This window comes from Carcharhinus amblyrhynchos, chromosome 25 (assembly GCF_965287045.1).
Source record: "Carcharhinus amblyrhynchos chromosome 25, sCarAmb.v2.hapA, whole genome shotgun sequence".
In the NCBI taxonomy this organism is placed as follows: domain Eukaryota; kingdom Metazoa; phylum Chordata; class Chondrichthyes; order Carcharhiniformes; family Carcharhinidae; genus Carcharhinus; species Carcharhinus amblyrhynchos.
In genome coordinates this window covers 4779659-4805334 of record NC_137348.1, presented here as the reverse complement: position 1 = coordinate 4805334, position 25676 = coordinate 4779659, and the positions used below count along the sequence as shown (strand labels likewise).

General features: G+C 46.5%; 1 protein-coding gene across 1 annotated transcript in view; it reads right to left on the bottom strand.

The window, feature by feature from the left end:
* nup214 (nucleoporin 214) overlaps window positions 1-24886 on the bottom strand; it is a 159574-nt gene extending 134688 nt beyond the window's left edge. The window contains exons 1-9 of the mRNA XM_080211964.1: window positions 24829-24886; window positions 17198-17393; window positions 14259-14410; window positions 11878-12070; window positions 11143-11213; window positions 9035-9098; window positions 6145-6248; window positions 1885-1991; window positions 208-274 (exon numbers count right to left, since the gene is read on the bottom strand). Of these exons, the coding sequence (XP_080068090.1) occupies window positions 208-274; window positions 1885-1991; window positions 6145-6248; window positions 9035-9098; window positions 11143-11213; window positions 11878-12070; window positions 14259-14410; window positions 17198-17393; window positions 24829-24870 (996 nt within the window). The 5' untranslated portion in view covers window positions 24871-24886. The remainder of the gene's footprint in view (window positions 1-207; window positions 275-1884; window positions 1992-6144; window positions 6249-9034; window positions 9099-11142; window positions 11214-11877; window positions 12071-14258; window positions 14411-17197; window positions 17394-24828) is intronic.
* Between the last annotated feature and the right edge of the window lie 790 nt (window positions 24887-25676).

The window sequence follows — 25676 nt, the reverse complement described above, 5'->3', positions numbered from 1 at the left end:
GTCTAGCCAAGACTCAAATAGATTTGACATAAGTACAGTGTACTCTGAGCTTTATCAACCTGCGTCGTTACCTGTAGCTTATGCATCTGAAACCCAGATCAAATATCTACAGTGGCAAGGCACTTCAATTAATCACATTTCCAGCCTCTTCCCATAAACCGTACAGATTATCCATTGAAAAATGCCTTTGGAAGTCAGTAGTATTACCTTGTCCGCTTGCCGAGCAACAACGCTGACTTCAATGGATGCTGCTGAAGAGGCGAAGAGCATATCCCTGTAAATAACACAGCAGGAATCGGATACAGCAGTCAGTCAGCATCTCAGCATCAAATTCTAGACATTAAGCCTCAAAACTTAATGGTCTTCTACCTCAACATGAACTAATGTTTTAATTAACAATTGCAAGTTCAGAGCAAATTTGTTTAGGATACACAACATGCACACAAGCAGTCTGAACATCTGCTCATGTTGTTTCATTTGTTAGGAACAGCTCAGTAACTTGACTGCAACTTAACTGCAAGTGTGATCAACACAATGCCATCAGCGTTCGCTGTGAATTTGTTTTTAACAAGGCAGACTGGAAAATTTACAGGCCAAATGGAGCGCAAGTTAGTCCAACTGGGGAATAGATTTTTACACAAGAATTACTCAATATTCGAATGGATACATGGCACAGAAATAGCCACCAGGTCCCATCCAATCCATTCTGCCTGTTTATATTTCTATGGTTCGGCTAGTTTACAAAAACAAACATGCATTTACACGGCATCTTTCATGATGTCCAAAGATGCTTTATCACAAATGAGCCATTTCCTTGTTGAAATGTAGGAACTGTGGTGCCAATTTGCACCAATTCACTTCTCCAAGGAAAACAGGCCTGGCTTCTCCAGTCTAAGTCCCTCATTCCTGTAACCACTGCATCCTCATCAACACCTTGTACCTCCTCCCTGAAGACTGGTGCCCAGTATTGGGTGAGACACACCAGCTGAGGCTGAATCATTGGTTTGCTTCTTTACATTTACCCTGCTTTCATTATTTAAAAAGCCCAGGATTGCATTTGCCATTTCTCAATCTGCCCTCCCGATTCACCAATCTGCACACATATACCCCAGGACCCTCTGCTCCACAATCTTTTATTACTGTACCCTTTATTTTGTGGGGATGCTCCACATTCTCCTGACCGAAATGAATCACTTCATACTTCTCTTTGTCGATCTCATTTTATCGACCTCACACTCATTCATTCAACCTTTTGAAGTCTATTACCATTATCATTTGGGGCGGCGTGGTAGCACAGTGGTTAGCACTGCTGCTTCACAGCTCCAGGGTTCGATTCCCATCTTGGGTCATTGTCTGTGTGGAGTTTGCACATTCTCCTCATGTCTGCATGGGTTTCCTCCAGTTTCCTCCCACAGGCCAAAGGTCTGAGAGTTAGGTTGATTGGCCATGCCAGAATTGCCCCTTAGTTCCTGAGATGTGTAGGTTAGAGGGATTAGCGGGCAAATGTGGAGGGATATGGGGGTAGGGCCCGGGTAGGATTGTGGTCGGTGCAGACTCGATGGGCCAGATGGCCTCCTTCTGCACTGTAGGGTTTCTATTCCATGATTCTATCTTCACAGTTCGCAGATTATAGTTCAGCAACACCTGTACATGTGGATGCTGGTGCACGCGTGGGCGGGCACCTATGTGGGGGCACGCGTGTGCATGTGTCAGAGCTGAGCTCTCCTGTTATGCTCCCAATGTAACAGGGAGACTATTTCGGGACAAGTGAAGAAATTGTACCTCAGGTTTATGGACAAAGAATACAAGCAGCAAGGTGTGATTTACAGGCTGCATCTCAGCCACTTTACTATACACACTATGAATGAAAGCTCTCAAACACACCAGCTCTCCAAGTAGTGCAGGTAGTAATGGTGCTGCCTCTCCGTAGTTACTCCAAAACACAGGTCATTAAAATTGAAGAATCGATCCTCTCGTTTCTCATCCTTTTTCTGAAAAAGAGAATTCATTCATTTTAATATTTTAATATGGTAAAAACAAGTTCACATTGACCTGTATTGACAGCGCTGCGTGATATCATTAACATTCAATTACATCAGTCATTTCAGGCTGTCAAAGGTGACATGCGGTCAATCCTTCAAAGAAAATGTCACCCAATGATGAACATCCACATTTCTTCTTAAACAGCCACCTCACTGGGGAATAAACTTTGAACTGCTTCAAAATCCCCCCACGACCTCAACCCTCTGTCTCGAAAGCCTGGCCTGTTTCTCATTTCCCTGCTCAATAACCTTCCGGGGTTTCCACAATGGCCCAAGTGATTAAAGAACAAACAGATTTTCAATTCCTGTCGCTGCAAGAGTTGGTCAGAGGGTGGGAAATCTGCAGCGAGTAACACACACTGCCTGACTTTCCAAAGCTGGTCCACCACCCACAAGGCACAGGTCAGGGGTGTGATGCAATACTCCCTACTTGCCTGGATGGGTGCAGCTCCAACAACACTCAAGAAACTCAACATCATCCAGGACAAAACAGCAACTTGAATGGCATCACCATGCACCATCTTTAATAATCACTCCCTCCACCACCGACACACAGTGGCGGCAGCAGCAGCACCATCGACAAGATGCACTGCTCCAATTCACCAAGGCGCCTCCGACAGCACCTTCCAAACCTGCAACCTACAGAACAGCAGCAGCAGTTGCATGGAAACACCACCACCTGAAACTCTCCTCCAAGCCACACACCATCCTGATCCAAAACTGTTTCACCGTTCCTTCACTATTGCTAGATCAAAATCCTGGAACTCTCCCCTCAACGGCGCTGTGGATGTACCTGCCCCATATCGACTGCAGTGGTTCAAGGCAGTAACTCACCACCACCTTCTCAAGGACAATCATAGGTGGCAACAAATGCTGGCCCAGCCAGCACAGCCACATTCCAGAAAAGAGTAAAGAACTTTAACCAAAACATTTTGCAACCAATCAAGTTCTTAATAAAATAGAGGCAGAATTAGGCCACTTGGTCCATCAAGTCTGCTCCACTGTTTAATCATGGCTGATAAGTTTCTCAATTCCATTCTCCTGCCTTTTTCCTGTAACCTTTGATCCCATTACCAATCAAGAACAATCTATCTCTGTCTTAAAAGCACTCAATGACCCGGCCTCCTCTGTAGCAATAAATTCCACAGATTCACCACCCATTGGCTGAAGAAATTCTACCTCGTCTCGGTTCTAAAGGATCATCCCTTTACTCTGAGGCTGTGCCCTAGGATCCCAGTCTCTCTGACTAATGGAAACATCTTCCCCATGTTAACTCTATCCAGACCTTTCAGTATCCTGTAAGTATCAATGGGATCCACACCCCATCCTTCTAAATTCCATCGAGTACAGACCCAGGGCCTGCAAACACTCCTCATCTGTCAAGCTTTTCATTCCTGGGATCGATGAAGTGTATCAAAGTGTAATGAAATGTAGTCACCCGCAGTTTATTATTTAGTTTAGGACTAGATTTATTTTTCAAGACAATGTAGGATAAGGGGTGATTGACCAGAGAACATCTCGACAGCTTTTCAAAGTTGTGCCAGCGGAGGAAAAACAGAACCTCCGTTTAAATTCTCGTCAATATCAAGGGCTAAGACTTCACACTGTAGATTTTTATAAAACGTACATACATATTCCCATGACCAATTCCTAAAAATTTATAAACTGGAAAAAAACCTTAATATGGCTGAAGTCTGTGACCCTAAAGAGAAGAAGCTACTATGTTAGCATCACAGAAACTTTTACTTCATTATCTCTGAAGAGACACTAATGACCCATGTAGGCTGCAGTGACCAAATTCTAAGAATTATACAAAGGACACTCGACATTTCATAAGCTAGACCTGGCCAACTGGAAGCTATTCATCTGCTCAGTCAAAGGGCCTTGCAACCTCCCTTGCAAGTCTGAAAGTTGAGAATATTTAATAATCGTTGGGACCCAGACGAAGGGATACACATCCTTTAGACAATAAGGAGCAGAAGTAGGCCATTTGGCCCATCAAGTCTGCAGTTCCATTCAATGAGATCACAACACATCGGATGCAATAATTCTCAATTCCACTTTCCCGCTTTATCCCCATAACCCTCGATTCCCTTGATTAAAAATCTGTCTAACTCAGCCATGAACATACTTGATGCATAAGCCTCAACAACTCTCTGTGGTAATGAATTCCACAGATTCATTTTCCTCAGGAGAAATTCCTCCTTATTTCTGTTCCAAATGGGTGACTCCCCACTCACAATATGCCCTCTGGCCTCAGACTCTTCATGATCTGGAGATGCCGGCGTTGGACTGGGGTAAACACAGTAAGAAGTCTCACAACACCAGATTAAAATCCAACAAGTTTGTTTGAGGGTAACTAGTGGGTTTACTAACAAATAACCTTGTTGGACTTTAACCTGGTGTTGTGAGAATTTTTACCCAGACTCTTCCACAGGGAAAAAAACCCTTCAGCATCTACCCTGTCAAACCCCCCTGAGAATCCTGTGTCTCTTAATAAGGTCATCTCCCATTTCTTCACACTCGAATGAGTACAGGCCCAATCTACTCAACCTCTCCTCAAAAGAGAACTGCTCTATCCCTGGGATCAACCTAGTGAACGTTCTCTGGACTGCCTCCAACGCCAGTTATCTTTCCTGAGATAAGGGGAGCAAAGCTGTTCACTGTATTCCAGGTGTGGTCTAATCAGTGTCCCGTATAGTTTTAGCAAGGCATCCTTACTTTTATACTAAATTCCCTTTGAAATAAAGGTCAACATTCCATTTACCTTCCTCACTACCTGAACTTGCATGCTAGCTTTTGACATTTACGCATGAGGATTCCCAAATGGCTCTATGCCGCATCTTTCTGCAGCCTTTTTCCATTTAAATAATACTCTGCTCCTTTATTCTTACTACCAACGTGCAGAACTCACATTTTCCTACATAACATTCTATCTGTCTAGGCTTTGCCCACTCACGTTCTAGCTTGTCCATATCCCTCTGTAAACTCTGTTATCCTCACCACTTGCCTTCCCACCTATTTTTGTTTTATCTATAAACTTCATTCACTTCCCTCATCTAAGTCATTAATAAATATTGTAAATAATTGTGGTCCAGCACTGATCCCTGTTGCACTCCACCAGTTACAGGCTATCACCCTGAAAATTCACCTCCTATTCCAACACTCTGTATTCTATTCGACTGGCAATCCTCTATCCTTGCTAAGATACTACCCCAGCACTATGGGCTCTTGTCTTATTAAGCAGCCTCTTGTGCAATACCTTATCGCGCACTTTTTGGAAATCAGAATAATTTACATCTGATTCCCCTTCATCTATCTTGCTCCTTACCTAGGTGTCTTTTATCTATCCTGCTCGTTACCATCTCAAAGAACTCTAATAAATTTGTCAGTAATTATTTCCCTTAATGAAGGCATGATGACTTTGCTTGATGTAATGGCAAAACATTTCTAAATGCTCTGCTATTACATCCTTTATAATTGACTCTGAGATCTTACCAATTACAGATGTTAAGCTAACTTACCTATTCTTCGTCTCCCTCCTTTCATCAAAGCCAGCGTGGAAAGGTGCAAGTCGTGTAACATAAACCTCTAGTTAATGAAACCAGTTGTAATACCTCGTTGTACTGCAAAGCTTAGTTTGCCGTTTTACCACCTGTAGGTGGCCATTTTCCATTTCAAGTTTGCTGTGGGGTTATTATTAAAAATTTGATCACACTAAAACTGCCGGGTTGGGAAACATGCCGCCACTTATCAAGGGGAAAGCAAATCAAAAGCAATCGATATTTCTGTTACAGTCGGCTGACAAGTTGAGAAATCAGGGCTGTTTAAATGAAACCCCCTCCAGTCCATAATACCTGAAAGGCAGCACTTCCAACAATGTAGCACTCCCTCAGTACTGCAAAGGGAGCATCTGCCCGGATGTGTGTTAAACTCTCTCAAAACGGGACCCAAACCCACAACCTCTGACACTGCTCATCAGGCAAATGACATCAGTCACAAACTGCAACCAACACAGTAGAATGTGAGGTTTTCAAATTAAGGGATCATACACGTCACTTATTGCGAAAATTCGAAGCTTGTTCAAAGACAGGGTGCCTACCGCCAGGGAGAGAATCACAAGCTCGGGCGGACTCTCCAGTGATCCGTCTGCTGCCACATAGACCACACCAAAAACGTACGTACTGATCCAGGAGATATCCAGCACTGTCACAGGAAGAGAGACAATCTCAGCAACAAGCAGAGCACCAACAGCAAAAGATCCGACACTTGAAATATCAAAACAGCCCAGATGCAGGAAGGCATCAGCAGTCCATTATACAAGCCCTCTAACAACCTTGCTGTTTTCCATTGAAAGCACTATTTGGAGTGACCACACCTGACAGTTAGGTGATGGGGCAGTACCCCTCAAGGCTCAGAATACCTTGTTGATGACATGTGCGTGTAAGGTCACTTAACTGGGAGAGCACTGCCATAAGAACACCCCCAATTCAGCTTTAACCTTTGAGCTTTTAACCAATTTGTATCATTCTGATAGCAGAGCTTTGGACAGGGCCGAGGTGGTGACAAGGTGCACGTGCAGCGGAAGTGGTCATAGGAACACAAGAGCAGGCTTGAGCCTGCTTCACTATTCAATATAATGTCAGGGGTTGTGGGCAGCGCTGGCTGGGCCAGCACTACTTCTCCATCCCTAGATACCCTTCAAATAAGTGGTTTGCTCAGCCATTGCAGAGGGTATTTTAAGAGTCAACCACATTGCTGCAGGTCTGGAGATAGGTGTAGGCCAGGTCAAGTGAGAACAGCAGATTTCCTTCCCTGAAGGACACTGGTGAACCAGGTAGGCTTTTACAACAATCAACAACGGTCACCATTATGTTTTAATTCCAGACATTTACTGAATTCAAATTTCACCAGCTCCCATGGTGGGATTTGAACCTGGGTCCCAGAGCATAATCCTGGAACTCTGGTCCAGAGACAATACCACTACACCACCCAGCTCCAATTTCGACCTCAACTCCACTTCACTGTCTGTCCCCAAAAACACACCGATCCTTTGTCAATCAGAAATCTGTCCAACTCTGTCTTGGATAAATGCAACAAGCCAGCCTCCCCTGTTCTCTGGACAGCTAGATAAAAGTTCACATCTCCAACTTCTTATCCTTAAACAGTGGCAGTCTTGGCTAGAAGTGGTAGCATCCTCCAGGTATTGTGACGATGCTATGTCTTTAAGAAATATATTTTAGTCATGTTTCTTGTGCAGAATCTGTCCTATGTACTTTGTGCTGTTTTGTCTGCATCCAGCAGCACTATCATTACTACAGCAGCATAATTGATCTTAATTGCTACGTTTGTTTTAAACTGCACTAATGCAGGGTTCTGTTGGCTTGTGTTTTCCCCGGGATATTTCAAAGTGGGGCTTCGTTAGATTGATTGACAGGTAAGGTCATACGACTGGGTACAGCTAGACTTTCACACAGAACTCAGGATAGTCTGCTTTTTGGGATATTTAAAGAAAGGTTGCTCTTTCTGTCTCTCTTGCTTCCTCTGAGCTCTGGAGTCTGGGCTCTGCTCGGAAATAAATTTCTCTGAGAATCTATTATCTGGGAGTGGAACTCTTTCTGGAAGTGTCTGTCTGGATCACTCATCAGAGGTGTTAAAAGACCAGAAATCTAGTAGCCATCTGTGCTGAGTCTGCACATTCTCCCCATGTCTGTGTGGGTCTCCTCTGGGTGTTCTGGTTTCCACCCACAATCTGAAAGACGTGCTGGTTAGGTGCATTGTCCATGCTAAATTCTCCCTCAGTGTACCCAAACAGGCGTCTGTGTGGGGCAACTAGGGGATTTTCACAGTAACTTCATTGCAGCATTAACGTAATCCTAGTTATGACACTAATAAACTTTTTTAATTCTGATCCTTCTAAATGGCACTGTAGGCTCAAGAAGCTGAATAATCTCTCTCGGTTCGGAAAGTCAGTGCACAGCATTACTCTGAACAGTTCCTGTGTCCCCCTTAATCAAAGCACTGACCCCAAAAATTTGAGAAATTTAAACAAAACAAAAAGGTGCAGAACAAATCTCGAGGTTAAAAAACTGCAGCACTGATCAACTCATGTCTGCCACCAGAGGTCCCCAGAGTCTGCATTCTCTCAACGCTACCACTTCAACACTCCATTAACAAACAGTATTTTGGAAACGGAATGAGGGAAGACAGTATTTTTAAAGTTTATTTATTAGTGTTACAAGTAGGCTTACATTAACATTGCAATGAAGTTACTGTGAAAATCCCCTAGTCGCCACGCTCCAGTGCCTGTTCGGGTACACTGAGGGAAAATTTAGCACGGCCAATGCACCCAACCAACACATCTTTCAGACTGTGGGAGGAAACCGGAGCACCCGGAGGAAACCCACACAGACACGGGGAGAACATGCAAACTCCACACAGACAGTGACCCAAGCCGGGAATTAAACCCGGGTCCCTGGCGCTGAGGAGCAGCAGTGTTAACCACTGTGCCACCATGCCGCCAACATTTACCAGAATGTTACCAGGAATGAGGGAGCTCAGTTACACAGGGAGACTGGAAAAGCTGGGATCATTCTCCTGAGAGCTGGGAAGATTAAGGGGACGTTTAACAGAGACTTCTAAATTTACGGAAGGATTTTTTGATAAGGAGGAGCTGTTTCCACCAACAGGTCAGTAACTGGAGGATGCAGACTTAAAGTCAGAGTGATTAAGCACAGGGGGAGGCCATTTGGCCCATTGAGGCCAGGATGTCATGATCAAGAGAGCCAGAAGGGAGAAATAGTGAGTTATGTTTTGGAATGTGCTGCCTGAAAGGGCAGTGGAAGCAGAATCAAAACTTCCAACAAGAATAAAAGGCTGAAGGGAGAAACGTGCAGGTGATGGTGGAAGGAGTTGGGAGGGGGAATAATCCAATAATTCTTTTCAAGTGCCTGGCTGGACGGTGTGCAAGCCAGGGATTCTATACACCCTACCTTTAACTGGATTATCCGAGGTGTAGAAAGGGGGAGCCGGGATAACTTTCTTTTCTTGAAGAACCTGCAGGAAAACAAAATCTCTAAGCACGATCATACTTAAAATAACAAAAAAAATCAGGGCCCCTCGAGGCCACTCCGCGGTTCAGCAAGATCACAACTTATCTACTTCAAGTCAACATTCCCACAGTGGATGGCACGGTGGTACAGTGATTAGCACTGCTGCCTCACAGCGCCAGGGACTCGGGTTTGATTCCCAGCTCTGTGCAGCGTCTGCACGTTCTCCCGTGTCTGCATGGGTTTCCTTCAGGTGCTCTGGTTTCCTCCCACAGTCCGAAAGCCGTGTTGGTTAAGCGCATTGGCCATGGTAAGTGTGTAGGGTTACAGGGAGAAGGGCCAGGGATCGGGCCTGGGTGAGGGTGAGATGCTCTGTCAGAGAGTAAGCAACCTCTTCTGTTTTGTAGGCACTCTATGATTCTAATATCCCCACAGGCCTCGTTTCCCCAGCTACCCCTCTATAGTTGTTTCCTCCCCCAGTTTCCAAGCTGCCCCAGCATCAACCCCCAATTCACCCACTTCTTCCCCCCCCCCCCGATTTCCATAGTACCCAGGATCCTGTGACCAAGCTTCTACGGATCCCGTGTCTGGTATACTCTCTCAGTGACTGAGGATACACAGCCCTCAGTTAGGGAATTGCAAGGATACGAGAACTCATCTCGATTCACAAAGAAGACCAAAGGGATTCCGCTCTTGGGAGCACAGACATTGATTGTTTCACGTTGACAGGAAGGTGCCACTCAAACTGCACTAACAGTGATAGGCAGCTGAGGACTCTTATTAAATGGTACTGAATCTCACTCCAGGAGACAAAGAATAAAAGAAAATTATAGCACAGGAACAGGCCCTTCAGCCCTCCAAGCCTGCACTGACCATGCTGCCCGACTGAACTAAAACCTTTATCCTTCTGGGGACCATACCCCCTCCATTCCCATCCTATTCATGTATTTGTCAAGACACCCCTTAAAAGTCACTATCGTATCTGATTCCACTATCTCCCCTGGCAGTGAGTTCCAGGTGCCCACCATCCTCTGTGTAAAAAATGTGCCTCGTACATCTCCTTTAAACCTTGCCCCTTAAACCTGTGCCCCTTAGTAATTGACTCTTCCACCCTGGGAAAAAGCTTCTGACTATCCACTCTGTCCCTCATAATCTTGTAGACTTCTATCAGGACTCCCCTCAACTTCATTCCAGTGAGAACAAACCAAGTTTCTCCAACCTCTCCTCATTGCTAATGCCCTCCATACCAGGCAACATCCTGATAAATCTTTTCTGTACCTTCTCCAAAGCCTCCATATCCTTCTGGTAACATGGCAACCAGAATTGAACGCTATATTTCAAGTGCAGCCTAACTAAGGTTCTATAAAGCTGCAACATGACTTGCCAATTTTTAAACTCAATGCTCTGGCCGATGAAGGCAAGCATGCCGTATGCCTTCTTGACTACCTTCTCCACCTGCGTCGTCACTTTCAGTGACCTGTGTACCTGTACACCCAGATCCCTCTGCCTATCAATACCCTTAAGGATTCTGCCATTTACTATATTGAGAGAGACAGAGAAAACAGCAAGGGAAGTTGCTGAAACCTGAGAGTTTGACTCCCGGCAGAAAGCTTTACTGGCCTTTCACAGAAGTGCAGTGTAAATTCTGCAAAACACAATGCCAGTTTTGATTTTTTAACACTGAAACACTCAGGTGTACCAACAACTTGCATTTATATAGCATCCTGAGCAAAATCAAATGTACCCAGATGCTTCACAGGAGTGTTATCAGAATGTCCTCCAGCAATAGGGGAGATGGCACTGGTTTGAAGGACTATCCTATAGTCGGAGAGAGAGAGTCACAAGGGTGTGTGTGTGTGTGTGTGTGTGTGTGTGTGTGTGTGTGTGGGGGGGGGGGGGGGGGGGGAGAGAGAATTCCAAAGGTTAAGGCCCCGTACCGTGGTGACGGTGAATTGGAGGAACGCAGATATCTGAGAGGGCTGCAGGTTATTACAGATAGGGAGGAGTGAGAAAATGAGGCAATTGAAAAAGGATAAAAACACTGGACTTACCGGTGAGTATTGAACCACCGTTCCATCCTGTCGACCTGCTGCCAGCTGCTTCCCTTTCGGACTCCAGCACACTGAGGAGAGAGGGAGAGAGTGAGAGTATGAGGAGAGAGAAAAAGAGAGACAGAGAGAGAGAAGAAAAAGAGACAGAGAGAAGAGAGACACAGAGAAAAAGAGAGACAGAGAGAGAGAAGAAAAAGAGACAGAGAGAAGAGAGACACAGAGAAAAAGAGAGACAGAGAGAGAGAAAGAGACACAGAGACAGACAGACAGAGGACATCAGATTTCCTTCCCTGAAGGACATTAGTGAATCAGTTGGGTTTCTCTGCCAATCGACAATGGTTTCATAGTCATCAGTAGATTCTCAATTCCAGATTTTTTTTATTGAATTCAAATTCCACCGTCTGCCATGGCGGGCCTCGAACCCAGGTCCCCAGAATATTAGCTGAGTTGCTGGTTTAGTAATCTGACAATAATATCGCTAGACCACTTCACTCATATGCCCAAATACAAATCAGTTTTTTTTAAATGGACCAAAGTTTTATTGAATTTACTGCGTGCAGATCGGCAAACTGGGCCAGCTGCTTAAGCAGTACAATCAGTTAACCCTCTGTGTAGAAAACAAACAGAAACAAAACTTCCTCCAATCTCAATAGCACTAAGGCACAAGGCACAAATTACAAATGACACAATAGGATCATTCATGTGGGAGTCCCGTGTAAGAAAAATAACACATACATGAAGTAATACCAGCTGTGGGTGGCAGACTGGCATGCTGCTTAATGATATCGGTAACCTCCAATATGGTCAAACTCCCATCAGACAGACAGACAGCCAGAATGCTGTTCACTGAAGGATTCCATTTCAAATCCAAAACTGTGCCTTTGACTTCTGGCTTGTAGTACACAAACGGCCGCTTCTGCTGCTTCTCCTACAACAAGAAAAGCTGGCATTTATTTAGCACCATTCCCATCCCTAAACATATCCCAAGACAGGCTCATAATCGCTCAACACCAAGCATCACAAGGAGATAATCAGCTCAGACAGACAGAGTCACACAAGTGTTGTATTCAAGAAAGTCAGCTGGAGGTTAGAACTGGAGCCCATCTTCACTCAGGCTTGGTTTGGAAGGAAACAATGCAAGCCTCTATCTCCTAACTCAACCACACACCAGTGACACTAAGTTTCTCTTTATAAAAGTGAAGTGAAACCCCAGTTCTTCACTAGCAACTTATTCCGTATCAGTTGTGTTTAACTAACAAAAGGAGTTGATTTTAAGGAGCACCTCGGAGTGAGGGGAGTGGGTGTGAGGAGACGACAGCGCAAGAAAAAGATTGAGAAAATCAGAGACCCTACAGTGCAGGCGGCCATTCAGCCCATCGGGTCTGCACCGACAAGAATTCCACCCAAGCCCTACTCCCACTTAGTTACCCTGCTAAGCCCTCGAACCTATCACATCCTAGGACACTAAGAGTTAATCTAGCAAGTCCAATCAACCTAACCTGCACATCTTTCGGACTGTGGGAGAAAATCAGAGCACCCAGAGGAAACCCACACAGACACGGGGAGAACATGCAAACTCCACACAGACAGTGACCCAAAGACTGGAACAGAACCCAGGTCCTTAGAGCTGAGAGGCAGCAGTGCTAACCACTATGCCAGCATGCCAAACATGTAGAATGAATGAGGAATTATTTAATGAAGCTTTCTGATGCAAAATTAAGCCCTCCCATTTTCTCTGCTCCCCCTCAACTTCCAATCCTTCTTGATAAGCATTCCCTGAATTTAATGACCATGTCTCAGCTGCCAGGCCAAAACTGCAGAATTTCCTCCCTGTACTTCTCCTCCCCGTCCTGCATCCCCTTCCCCCTCCGTGCTCTCACGTGAGGGAGGGCACGAGGACAAGCGAGAGCAGAGGGGGAAAGGGGTGCGGGGCAGGAAGGAGAAGTTCAGGGAGGAAATTCTGCAGCTTTGGACTGGCAGCTGAGGCATGGCCACTAAATTAGGGAATGCTCATCAAGAAGGGCTGGAAGTTGAGGGGGAGCAGAGAAAGCGGGAGGGCTTAATTCTGCATCAAAAGGCTCCATTAAATAATTCCTCATTCATTCTACACGGGTGGCAATGGTGGCATAGCGGTTAGCACAGCTGCCTCTCAGCTCCAAGGAGCTGGGTTCAATTCCAATCTTGGACGACTGTCTGCTTGGAGTTTGCATGTTCTCCCCATGTCTGTGTGGGTTTCCTCCAGGTGCTCCGGTTTCCCACAGACCAAAGATGTGCGGGTTAGGTCGATTGAATATACCAAATTAACCTTTAGTGTCCCAGATGTGATAGGTTAGAGGGATTGGCAGAGGAACTAAGCGGAGATAGGGCCACTGTGGGATTCTTGTTGGTGCAGACTTGATGGGCTGAATGGCCTCCTTCTGCATTGTAGGGATTCTATGATTCTAAACCCACTTGATGAGGATGTTGAATATAACAATGTAAATCGGACAAATACACAAAGGGGATAAAATTACATGCTTGGTATAGTTAAAAATGCAGTAACATCTTTTAAGTGCTAAATGCTCTCCTATAGGAACAGGCCATTCAGCCCCCTAAGCCTGATCTGTACCTTAACTCATTTCAGTTCCATTAGCTTTAATACGCATTTTCAGTTTGGAAATTATCAACTGACCCTCGGCTGCTGCAGCAGCTCCACAGGGAGCTCAGCTGCTGATTCTCTCCCCTGGGTCCTGTCCAACACATTCAGTGCTGTTAAAGGGGGAATTCCAGGATTTTGACCCAGCAGCAGTAAGGGAACAATGATGCATTTCCAAGTCAGGATGGTGAGTGACTTGGAGGGGAATTCTAAGGTGATGGTGTTCCCATGTATCTGCTGCCCCTGAGCTTTAAGCTGGTAGAAACCGCAGGTCTGGAAAGAGCCCTTTTAAAATGCCAGTACAGGAAGGATGAATCAAACAGCCACCTCCTGTGCTGTACGATTTGGTGATATTACTGGACCATTCTTTTGACATGTTCGGAACTGAACTTCACACGAACTGAGAGCAAGTGTTTCAAATGCAAAACTTGTCCATGGCAACAAAACTAAATCATACAGAGGAAAATCAGCGCTCACTCACCTTGTTCAAAAACGTTCGGACATCAAAGAAGGCAATGACCAGCCCATACTCCTCCGATGTCATGGCAACAGACAGAGTTAAATCATCACAGCTCAGCGCAATGTGGTGCACTGGAAGCTTCATAAAAATCGACATGATAGGGGCATCTTCAACTGTAACAGGAGAAAGAGAACCAGGTTTAGATAGATACACTGAACACGGGACAGCATTTAGGGGCATTGTAACAATGTGGACATGTGCTATTTTACAGAATGGATGACCCAGAGGCTCCGACTAATGCTCTAGAGACACAAGACCTGTCTCAGACAGTCTGGGCAGGGATGAAAATTAAAATCAATTAACTAACTAAACCTGGAATGAAATGTATCAATAATCATCATGGGTGGCACAGTGGTTAACACTGCTGCTGCCTCACAGCGCCAGGGACCCAGGTTCGATTCCTGGCTTGGGTCACTGTTTGTGTGGAGTTTGCACATTCTCCCCACGTCTGCATGGATTTCCTCTGGGTGCTCCGGTTTCCTCCCACAGTCCAAAGACATGCTGCTTAGGTGCATTAACCCGAAAAGGCACTGGACTGTGGCGACTAGGGAAATTTCACAGCACTTTCATTGCAGTGTTAATGTAAACCTTACTTGTAACCAATAAATAAACTTCGCTTTTACCAAACTACCAGACTGTTGTAAAAATACATCTGATTAATTAATGACCTTTCAGGAAACAAAGTTGCCATCCTTAACAGTGAGGGGTTAGTCAGAGCTTGAGTTGGGTTTAGGTAAGGGATAGGGAAGGATTGGATTGGTTAAGGGTTAGAAATGGGTAAGGGTGACGTTGGGTTAGGATTGGGTAAGGGGAGGGGAGGGCAACAAGTAGGGAGGGGTAAGGGATATGGTAGGGTAAAGGTTAGCATTGGGTTGGGGATGGGCAAAGGTTAGGGTTGGGTTAAGGATGGGTTAGGGTTGGACAAGGGATGTGGTGGAGTAAAAGTTAGCATTGGGTTAGAGCTGGGGTCAGGATTAACCCTTCATATGAAATCAGCAATGCCGCTATCAATTGCCCTAAAAGTTGGCCAAGCTCTCATTTTAAAGTCAAGCTACTTGTTCTGATTTATTCCACAAGCCGAGGACATTTAAGAACATAAGAACATAAGAAATAGGAGCAGGAGTAGGCCATCTAGCCCTTCGAGCCTGCCCCGCCATTCAATAAGATCATGGCTGATCTGTTGTGGCTCAGTTCCACTTTCCCGCCCTTTCCCCATAACCCTTAATCCCCTCTCTTATCAAGAACCCATCAACCCGCTTCTTAAAAATATTTAGCGAGGCAGCCTCCACCACTTCAACGGGCAGAGAATTCCAGAGATTCACCACCCTTTGAGTGAAGAAGTTCCTCCTCCTTCTCTGCATTAATTTTATTTATCATCTTAAAGACCCAATTTAATCTGCCCTCAAACTCCTCAACTCAAGATAAAGGCAAAATACTGCAGATGCTGGAATCTGAAACAGAAAATGCTGGAGAAACTCAGCAGGTTTGACAGCTACCACGGAGGGAGATTAGAGCCAATGTTTCAAATCCGGATCATCCATTTACATTAAACTCACTTCAACAGCAAAGATAAAAGAATGAAAAGGTTGCCACACAGTGGGTTACGTAACCAGTATGTGGAACTTTATTGGATAGGTGCTGCTTGCTTACAGTGCAGGATGGCAGAGAGAGAAATTGTCCCAAATGCCTGATGATGTCACCATGAAATCATGTGATACACTACGCAGAGATGCTTTAGTTTATAATTCACAACATCCCTTTACTCCAGGTGTACAACAACATTAACTGTAATTCTCATCGATTATGAACAATAATTATTTGACCAAGTATCATTATATACAATATCTCACACGCACGCACACGCGTTACACACTGTCACATCGCACACGCGTTACACACTGTCACATCGCACACGCGTTACACACTGTCACATCGCACACGCGTTACACACTGTCACATCGCACACGCGTTACACACTGTCACATCGCACACGCGTTACACACAGTCACATCGCACACGCGTTACACACAGTCACATCGCACACGCGTTACACACAGTCACATCGCACACGCGTTACACACAGTCACATCGCACACGCGTTACACACAGTCACATCGCACACGCGTTACACACAGTCACATCGCACACGCGTTACACACAGTCACATCGCACACGCGTTACACACAGTCACATCGCACACGCGTTACACACAGTCACATCGCACACGCGTTACACACAGTCACATCGCACACGCGTTACACACAGTCACATCGCACACGCGTTACACACAGTCACATCGCACACGCGTTACACACAGTCACATCGCACACGCGTTACACACAGTCACATCGCACACGCGTTACACACAGTCACATCGCACACGCGTTACACACAGTCACATCGCACACGCGTTACACACAGTCACATCGCACACGCGTTACACACAGTCACATCGCACACGCGTTACACACAGTCATATCTCAAACACAGACAGACACACACACAGCTTCTGCAGATGCTGTTCGTTCAATTGGTGTAGAATTTGACTTTGACTCAATCATAACTACAGGTTTTAAGTTTATTTATTAGTTCACAAGTAGGCTTACATTAACACTACAATGAAGTTACTGTGAAAATCCCCTAGTCGCCACACTCCAGCACCTGTTTGGTTACACTGAGGGAGAATTTAGCATGGCCAATGCACCTAACCAGGGTGTCTTTCGGACTGTGGGAGAAAACCGGAGCACCCAGAAGAAACTTACACAAACAACAGGAGAACATGCAGATTCTGCATAGTGACCCAAGCTGGCAATCAAACCTGGGTTCCTGGTGCTGAGAGGCAACAGTGCTAACTACTGTGCCACCATGCCTCAAGTGAACAGGATGTGAGATATACTTACTGATTGTGTTGATGTTTCCCTCATTCTTGTCAATAATGGTAACATAGTGACTGTTGATGATCTTCAGGCCACCTTTCCATCCCATAAAGATCAGCCCATAAGTATTGGATATAACCAGGAGATTCACCCTGTCCTTCAACAACTCATCCGGAGACTCAAAGATCCGGATTTTCTTCATCTGACGGAACTGGAAGTTCTGCAGAGGCAAATGAAACAAAGCAGCTTTTAAAAATCAGGGTTAGCAACAATGAACAAGCTGCAGCTCTGTAACAAAGTGATGGAAAACTAACTAACGATGTCACCTCGTCAACCACAAAAGATAAACACAAAGAGGGGAGTTGGATTTGTACTTGGATGGCACGGTGGCAAGCACTGCTGCCTTACAGAGCCAGGGGCCCAGGTTCAATTCCGGCCTCAGGTTACTGTCTTTGTGGAGTTTGCACATTCTCCCGTGTCTACATGGGTTTCCTCCCACACTCCAAAGATATGCAGGTTAGGTGGATTGGCTATGCTGAAGTGTCGGGGGATTAGTGGGGTAAATGTGTGGGGTTACGGGAATAGGGCCTGGGTGGGATCATGGTCAACACAGACTCAATGGGCCAAACGGCCTCCTTCTGCACTGTTGGGATTCTATGATTCTCTGATACTTGAAGAAGGAATAATCTGCAAGGTAAGGGAAGGGATCTATTGATTGGATAGAATCCCTACAGAACAGGAGGTCGCCACTTGGCTCATCGAGTCTGCACTGACAACAATCCCACCCAGGCCTTATTCCTGTAACCCCATGTATTTACCCTGCAAATCCCCTTGACACGAAGGGGCAATTTAGCATGACCAATCTTCCTAACCTACACATCTGCCAAAGATGTGCAGGTTAGCTGGATTGGCATGCTAAAGTGACCCTTGTCACATCATTGTGGTGTTAATGACCCTTCTGCACTCTTTGGACTGTGGGAGGAAACCAGAGCACCCAAAGGAAACCCACACAGGCACAGGGAGAATGTGCAGACTCCACACAGACTGTGGCCTGAGATTGGAATTGAACTCGAGTCCCTGGCACTGAGGCAGCAGCGCTAACTACTGTGTCACCTTGCCACCCTTCCAAAGAGCCTGCACAGACACAATGGAGTGAACAGCCTCCTTCTGTGCTGTCCCATAACACACACAGTAGAACTTGCACTTCCTGAACCCAGGGGCAGGGCAAGGGTAAACAACAAGATAGTAAGCTGGGAAATTAGGGGATAATGGCTGACAGTAAGACTTTGATGGAGGGCTACAAGGTGGTGAGGATCTTTGGTCAGGGATTACAAAGAGAATTTCAGGGAAACTACTGCCCCCGATGACAGAGCAAGTTGTAGAGTGGACAACAAACCAGGCTATGAGGGGGATACTGTGATTTTGCAATGAGATACAGATAAATTGGATGACTGGGTGAAAACCTGGCAACTGGAGTTTAATGTGGGGAAGTGTGAGGTCATGCACTTTCGTGGGAGAAATCAAAAGACAGATTACCTAAATGGGGGGAGACTGCAGGTGAGGTGAAGTGCCGAGGAATCTGGGTGATCTAGTGCATCAATCACAAAAAGTTAGCGGGCAGATCCAACTTGCATTTTGGCCTATATTGCAAAGGGGTTGAAGTTTAGAAACAGGGAGGTTTTGTTGCAATTGTACAGGGTGTTGGTGAGGCCTCAGCTGGAAAGCTGCGTACAGTTTTGGTCCCCTTATCTAAAAAAAAAGGATATAATAACACTGGAGATAATCCAAGGGGATTCACTAGGCTAACTCCTGGGATGAGAGGGTTGCCCTATCAAGAGTGATTAAATAGTTGGGGTCTGTATTCCTTAGAGTTAAGACTGAGGGGTGACCTTATTCAAGCATATAAGATCCTGAGGGATGCTTGACAGGGTAGATGGTGAAATATTTTCACTCGTGAGAGAGTCTCAAACAAGGGGACATAACTACAAGATAAATGGTCAGTTGTTTAAAACTGAGGTGCATTGGAATTTATTCCAACAGAGATTGGGAAAGAGAATTCTGAAGATCCACCAAAGTGTGGTGGACCATTAGAAGTATTTAAAGTGGAGGTGGATGAACATTTGATAGATCGAGGAATAGAGGGCTACAGGGAAATGGCACAGAAAAGGAGCTGAAGTCAACATTGATCAGTCATGATGGTATTGAATGGCGAGACAGACTTGAAAGGACTGGTGGCCACTCTTGCTACTATTCCTTGCAGAAGAGACACCAACCGGCAGGATTCTGGAGCTTGTGTATGTTAGAGATGAGAGATTGGTGGTAACAGCTTTGCAGTTAAGTATAATCAGGACCCAGGTTGAACTCTCCTACCCTTCACAAATTGCGCAAGGGGATCTTCCTTGACCCTCTGCAAAGGCAGTCAAGTCAGGACCTCAGTTTAACTAGAATGTATAAAACTGACCATTTCCTGTTCCATCCAGTTTAGGAATATAAACCTGAGCCTCATTTTGGTGAACAGCAGCACTCAAGCAGGGCTCCAGGCCGCGATTGAATTTATTTAGCAAATTCAAAGTCCGTAAGCCAAGCAGTTTCCTCAGGTCCTGCTGTGCGGATAGGCCTCTGCTGAGTCCGTGGATTGGGCTGCCTTCTGTGATATGGTGCAGAGTGTGTTCTCCCCCATAAGCACATAGGGACTGGCACTACAGCCTCATCTGGGGAGGTTTGTCAGGGTTGGAGGGTCAGTCCTGAGCCTACTGAGGGTGGACCATTCTTATAGAGACTTCCAGAAGGCATTTGGCAAGGTGCCGTATGAAAGACTGATCCAGAAGGTTCGATCCCAGGCGGTTGGGGTAGAGTATTGGCTGGAATCGAGGATTGGCTGACTGACAGAAAGCAGCTGCTCAGGATAACTGGGTCCTTCTCTGGCTGGCAAGCTGTAACCAGTGGAATGCTGCAGGAGTCAACTGTTTACAATCTATATAAATGATTTCCAAGTGGTGACTGATTTGATTTATTAGCATATGTATTAACATAGTGAAAAGTATTGTTCCTTGTGTGCTATGCAGACAAAGCTTACCGTTCATAGAGAAGGAAAGAAGACAATGCAGAATGTAGTGCTACAGTCATAGTTAGGGCACAGGGAAACATCAACTTGGTGCAAGGTAAGTCCATTCAAAAGTCTGACAACAGCAGGGAAGAAGCTGTTCGAGTCAGTTAATATGTGACCTCAGACTTTGTATCTTTTTCCTGACGGAAGAAGGTGGAAGAGAGAATGTTCGGGGTTCTTAATTATGTTGGCTGCTTTGCCGAGGCAGCGGAAAGTGTAGACAGACTCTACTGGATGGGAGCCTCGCTCGCATAATGGATTGGGCGACATTCACGACCCTTTATAGTTCCTTGTGGTCTTGGGCAGAGCAAGAGCCCACACTAAGTTGTGATACAACCAGGAAGAATGCTTTCTATGGTGCATCTGTAAAAGTTGGCGAGAGTCGCAGCTGACATGCCAAATTTCCTTAGCCTTTTGAGAAAGCAGACATTGGTGGGCTTTCTTAACTATAGTGTCAGCATGGGGGGGACCAGGACATGTTGGTGATCTGGACACCTAAAAACTTGACACGCTCGACCCTTTCTACTTCATCCCCATTGATGTTGACAGGGACATGTCCTCCTTTATGTTTCCTAAATTCAACAACAATTTCCTTCTTTTTGTTGACATTGAGGGAGAGATTACTGTTACCACACCAGTTCACCAGATTCTCTCTCATTCCTGTACTGTGCCTTGTCATTATTTGAGGTCCGACCCACTATGGTGCTATTGTCAACAAACGCGAAAATCGAACTGATGGGGAGTTTAGTCGCACAGTCATAGGTGTATAAAGAGTATAAGAGGGGGCTGAGAACACAGCCTTCTGGGACACCGGTGTTGAGGATGATCGTGGAAGGGGTGCTGTTGCCTATCCTTGCTGATTGTGGTCAATGAATTAGAAAGTTCAGGATCCAGTTGCAGAGGGAGGAGCCGAGGACCAGGCCATGGAGTTTGGAGTTGAGTTTCGTGGGAATAGTAGGTTGAAGGCTGAACCGTAGTCAATAAATAGAAGTCTGACATCAGCGTCCTTGTTATCAAGGTGTTCCAGAGTTGAGTGCAGGGCCAGGGAAATGGCATCTGCTATGGACCTGTTGCGATGTTGGGCAAACTATAGTGGATCCAGGTAGTCCGGGAGGCTGGAATTGATTCATGCCATGACTAATTTTTTGAAGCACTTCATAATGATGGATGTCAGAGCCCCTTACCGATAGTCATTTAAGGCACGCTGCCTGGTTTTTCTTAGGTACCGGGATGATGGTCATCTTCTTGAAGCAGATAGGGACCTCAGATTGTTGTAGGGAGAGGCTGAAGATGTCTGTGAATACCTCCGCTAGCTGATCCGCGCAGGATCTCAGTGTACGTCCAGGTACCCCATCCAGGTCAGTTGCTCTCCGTGAGCTGACCTTCAAGAAAGCTGCTCTGACATCTGCAGTGGTGACCCCAGATACAGGTTCATCCAGGGCTTCCAAGGTAGAGGGCGTGCTCTTGCTGACCTCTTGCTCAAAACGAGCGTAGAATGCATTGAGCTCATCAGAGAGGAGTGCGTTGGAACCGGTGACTTTACATGTCTTCATTTTGTTGCCTATTACGTTTTGCCGACCTTGCCATAGTTAGCGTGCGTTGGTATGGCTAGCCTGGGACTCTAACTTGGTTCGGTGATGTCTTTTGGCATCTTTGATGGATCTCCTTAGATCGTATCTGGCCTTCTTGTATCGGTCAATATCACCTGATGTGAATGCCTCAAGACCTGGACTTCAGCAAGCAGTCGATATCCCTGTTCATCTATGGTTTCTGGTAATCTGTAGTTTCCAGTAATGAGACGCTCGGTACTATTCAACTGGGTATCAACTCTGTGCATGATTGCATGCTACGCACATGTGCATACGCATGTAAGTGATGATCTTGATCTAACAGGGGCACAGAACTCTGCTACTGAGCGTGAGGAGCACTGGATCAGTATTCTTGTCACTCCCTGTTAGTTCCCAGGCTTCCCTGGCAAAGTTAATGATCCTGCCAGCAGACTAAACACCAAAGAAAGTTTCTTGAGAAGAGTTCACACAAGAAATCCAAGTCAAAATCCCAAAGCCTCAATGACTTTATGCCTTTGAATGTCCATCTGTATCATTACGTGGAAGTGAAGGATAAAAATGAAGGCATAATTTAGCACAAAGCAACTGACATCTTGGATTCACATCTTGTATCTGTTGAAGGCATGTCTGGGGCCACTTGGAGGTCTTGTGATGCGGTGGTGCCTCAGAAATTCCCTGGCCAGGCCCACCCCAGTACTCTGAGAGCCAAGGGCAGTGTGTTCATAATGTGGCCAAACAGATGGTTAATCTGCAAATCCTTCCAACACACAGCAATGACAGGTTATAGGAGTGAGAGATTCCTGGTCAGCGAAATGATGGGAAAAAAACCGAGAGCCTCTAGCATCACTCTCCATAGCTCCAGGTGACAACATGTAAAAGTCAATGTTGTCACAGCAACTCAGACTCCCCAGGTCTGAGTAGTGGTGGAACATCACCACCACTACTGCGATCAGAAGCCAGCGAAACCAAATCTAGACTAAAATTAATATTAAACACATACTCAAACTCAGGCTCCAGAATACTGGGTTGTTGAGAAGAACTCATGGAAATTAGTTGCTGAGATTTTGCAGCTCTTAATTTGAATGATTCTCTTATTTAAAATAAATATTGTTTTATTTATTAGTGTCATAAGTAGGCTTACGTTAACACTGCAATGAAATTACTGCAAAAATCCTCCAGTCGCCACACTCTGGCGCCTGTTCGAGTACACTGAGGGAGAATTTAGCATGGCCAACACACCTAACCAGTACATCTTTCCGACTGTGGGAGGAAACCAGAGCATCCAGAGGAAACCCACACAGATATAAGGAGAAGGTGCAGACTCCGCACAGTCAGTGATCCAAGTCAGGAATCGAACGTGGGTCCTCGGAGCAGTGAGGCAGCAGTGCTAACCACTGTGTCACAATGCCTTATAAAACACAGAAAAACTACAGCACAAACAGGCCCTTTGGCCGACAAGTTGTGCCGATCATATCACTACCTACTAGTCTTACCTATAACCCTCAATCCTATTGTCCCATGTCCTCATCCAAAAGTCTCTTAAAAGACCCTATCGAATTTGCCTCCACCACCACCGACGGCAGCCGATTCCACTCACCCACCACCCTCTGAATACAGCATAGAAATTGGGCCAGTTCTGGGCATGGTCCTTCATAAAGGATGATAAGGCATTAGAGGGAGTACTGAAGATATTTACGAGAATGGGTACCAGTGATGAGGAACTTCAGTTATGCAGAAGCAAGACAAACTGGGGTTTCTTTCATATAATCATTGAATTCCTACGGTGCAAAAGGAGGTCAATCAGCCCATTAAGTCTACACCGACCACAATCCCACCCAGGCCCTAACACCATAAACCCCACGTATTTACTCTGCTTGTCCCCAACACTAAGGGTCAATTTAGCATGGCGAATCCACATAACCCACACATCTTTGGAGTGTGGCAGGAAACCAGATCACCCGGAGGAAATCCACACAGACACGGGGAGAATGTGCAGACTCCACACAGACAGTTGACCCAAGCGAGGAATCGAACCCGGATCCCTGGAGCTCTGAGGCAGCAGTGCTAACCACTGTGCCACCGTGATGCCCTTTCATTCTCCCCAAGATCCCTCGTAACGCCACTCTCCTCCCCCTGCTTCCAGTCACCCCTTCCCCCCTCCACCCACCTTCTCCCCCTCCATTCACACCCTCTCCCCATGACCCCCGTCTTACTCATTATAACCCCTCTCCTTCCACTCCTCCATTACCTCCTTGCCTCCAATACCCCAACTCCATTACCCAATGCCTCCTCCATTACCCTCTCCATTCCCCCTTCTCCCCCTCTATTACCCCCTCCTCTTCCATCATTCCCCTCCTCCTCCTCCATTCCCCTCCTCCTCCTCCATTCCCCCCTCCTCCTCTCCCCTCCTCCTCCATTCCCCTCCTCCTCCTCCATTCCCCCTCCCCTCCTCCTCTCCCCTCCTCCTCCATTCCCCTCCTCCTCCTCCTCCATTCCCCTCCTCCTCCTCTCCCCCCCTCCTCCTCTCCCCTCCTCCTCCTCCTCCCCCATTCCCCCCCTCCTCCTCCCCCATTCCCCTCCTCCTCCTCCCCATTCCCCTCCTCCTCCTCCTCCATTCCCCCCCTCCTCCTCCCCCATTCCCCTCCTCCTCCTCCTCCCCCATTCCCCTCCTCCTCCTCCTCCCCCAGTCCCCTCCTCCTCCTCCTCCCCCAGTCCCCTCCTCCTCCTCCTCCCCCAGTCCCCTCCTCCTCCTCCTCCCCCAGTCCCCTCCTCCTCCTCCTCCCCCAGTCCCCTCCTCCTCCTCCTCCCCCAGTCCCCTCCTCCTCCTCCTCCTCCTCCCCCATTCCCCCCTCCTCCTCCTCCCCCATTCCCCTCCTCCTCCTCCTCCCCCATTCCCCTCCTCCTCCTCCTCCTCCTCCATTCCCTCCTCCTCCTCCCCCATTCCCCTCCTCCTCCTCCTCCATTCCCCCTCTCCCTCTCACCTTCATCTCCCTCTCGGGAGCTGGGCTCTGATTCTCTCCCATTGCGTCGCTGATCCGCCGCCGCCGCCGCCGCTGGCCCGCGCGTCAACACTTCCGGCGCTGGTACTACGTCACAACCTGTCTGGGGTCACTGCCCGTGAGGGGGCGGGGCCAATGCCCGGTCTGCGCTGCCATCTAGCGGCGTGGAGGGCGGTACTGCAGGCGGCTGCTGTGCTGGGGAAGTGAAGGAACTTACATTTGTATAGCGCCTTTCACATGAGCCCTGTGCAGTCGAGAAGGTACAGTCTAGAAAGAAAGAATTTGCTTGCCTATAGCATAATCTGTTATACAGGACCTTGGTGAGACCACACCTGGAGTGTTGTGTACAGTTTTGGTCTATTTATCTGAGGAAGGATGTTCTTACTCAAGAGGGAGCGCAAAGGTTTACCAGACTGATCAGAAAATGTTGAAAATCTCAGCAGGCCTGACAGCATCTGTGGGGAGATAGCAGATGTGGAGATGCTGGCGTTGGACTGGGGTAAACACAGTAAGAAGTCTCACAACACCAGGTTAAAGTCCAACAGGTTTGAGCCAACGTTTCGAGTCTGGATGACCCTTTGTCAGAACATTCGCAGTATTTTACTTTTACCAGACTGATCCCTGGGATGGCAGGACTGATTTACGAGGAGAGATTGAGTTGTTCGGATTATATTCACTGGCGTTTACAAGAATGAGGGGAGATCTCATAGAAACTTACAAAATTCGAACAGGATTGGACAGGGTAGATGCAAAAAGGATGTTCCCTATGGTGTCTTATAGAGACGTATAAGATAATGAAAGGGACGGATAGGGTAGACAGATTCTTCCCG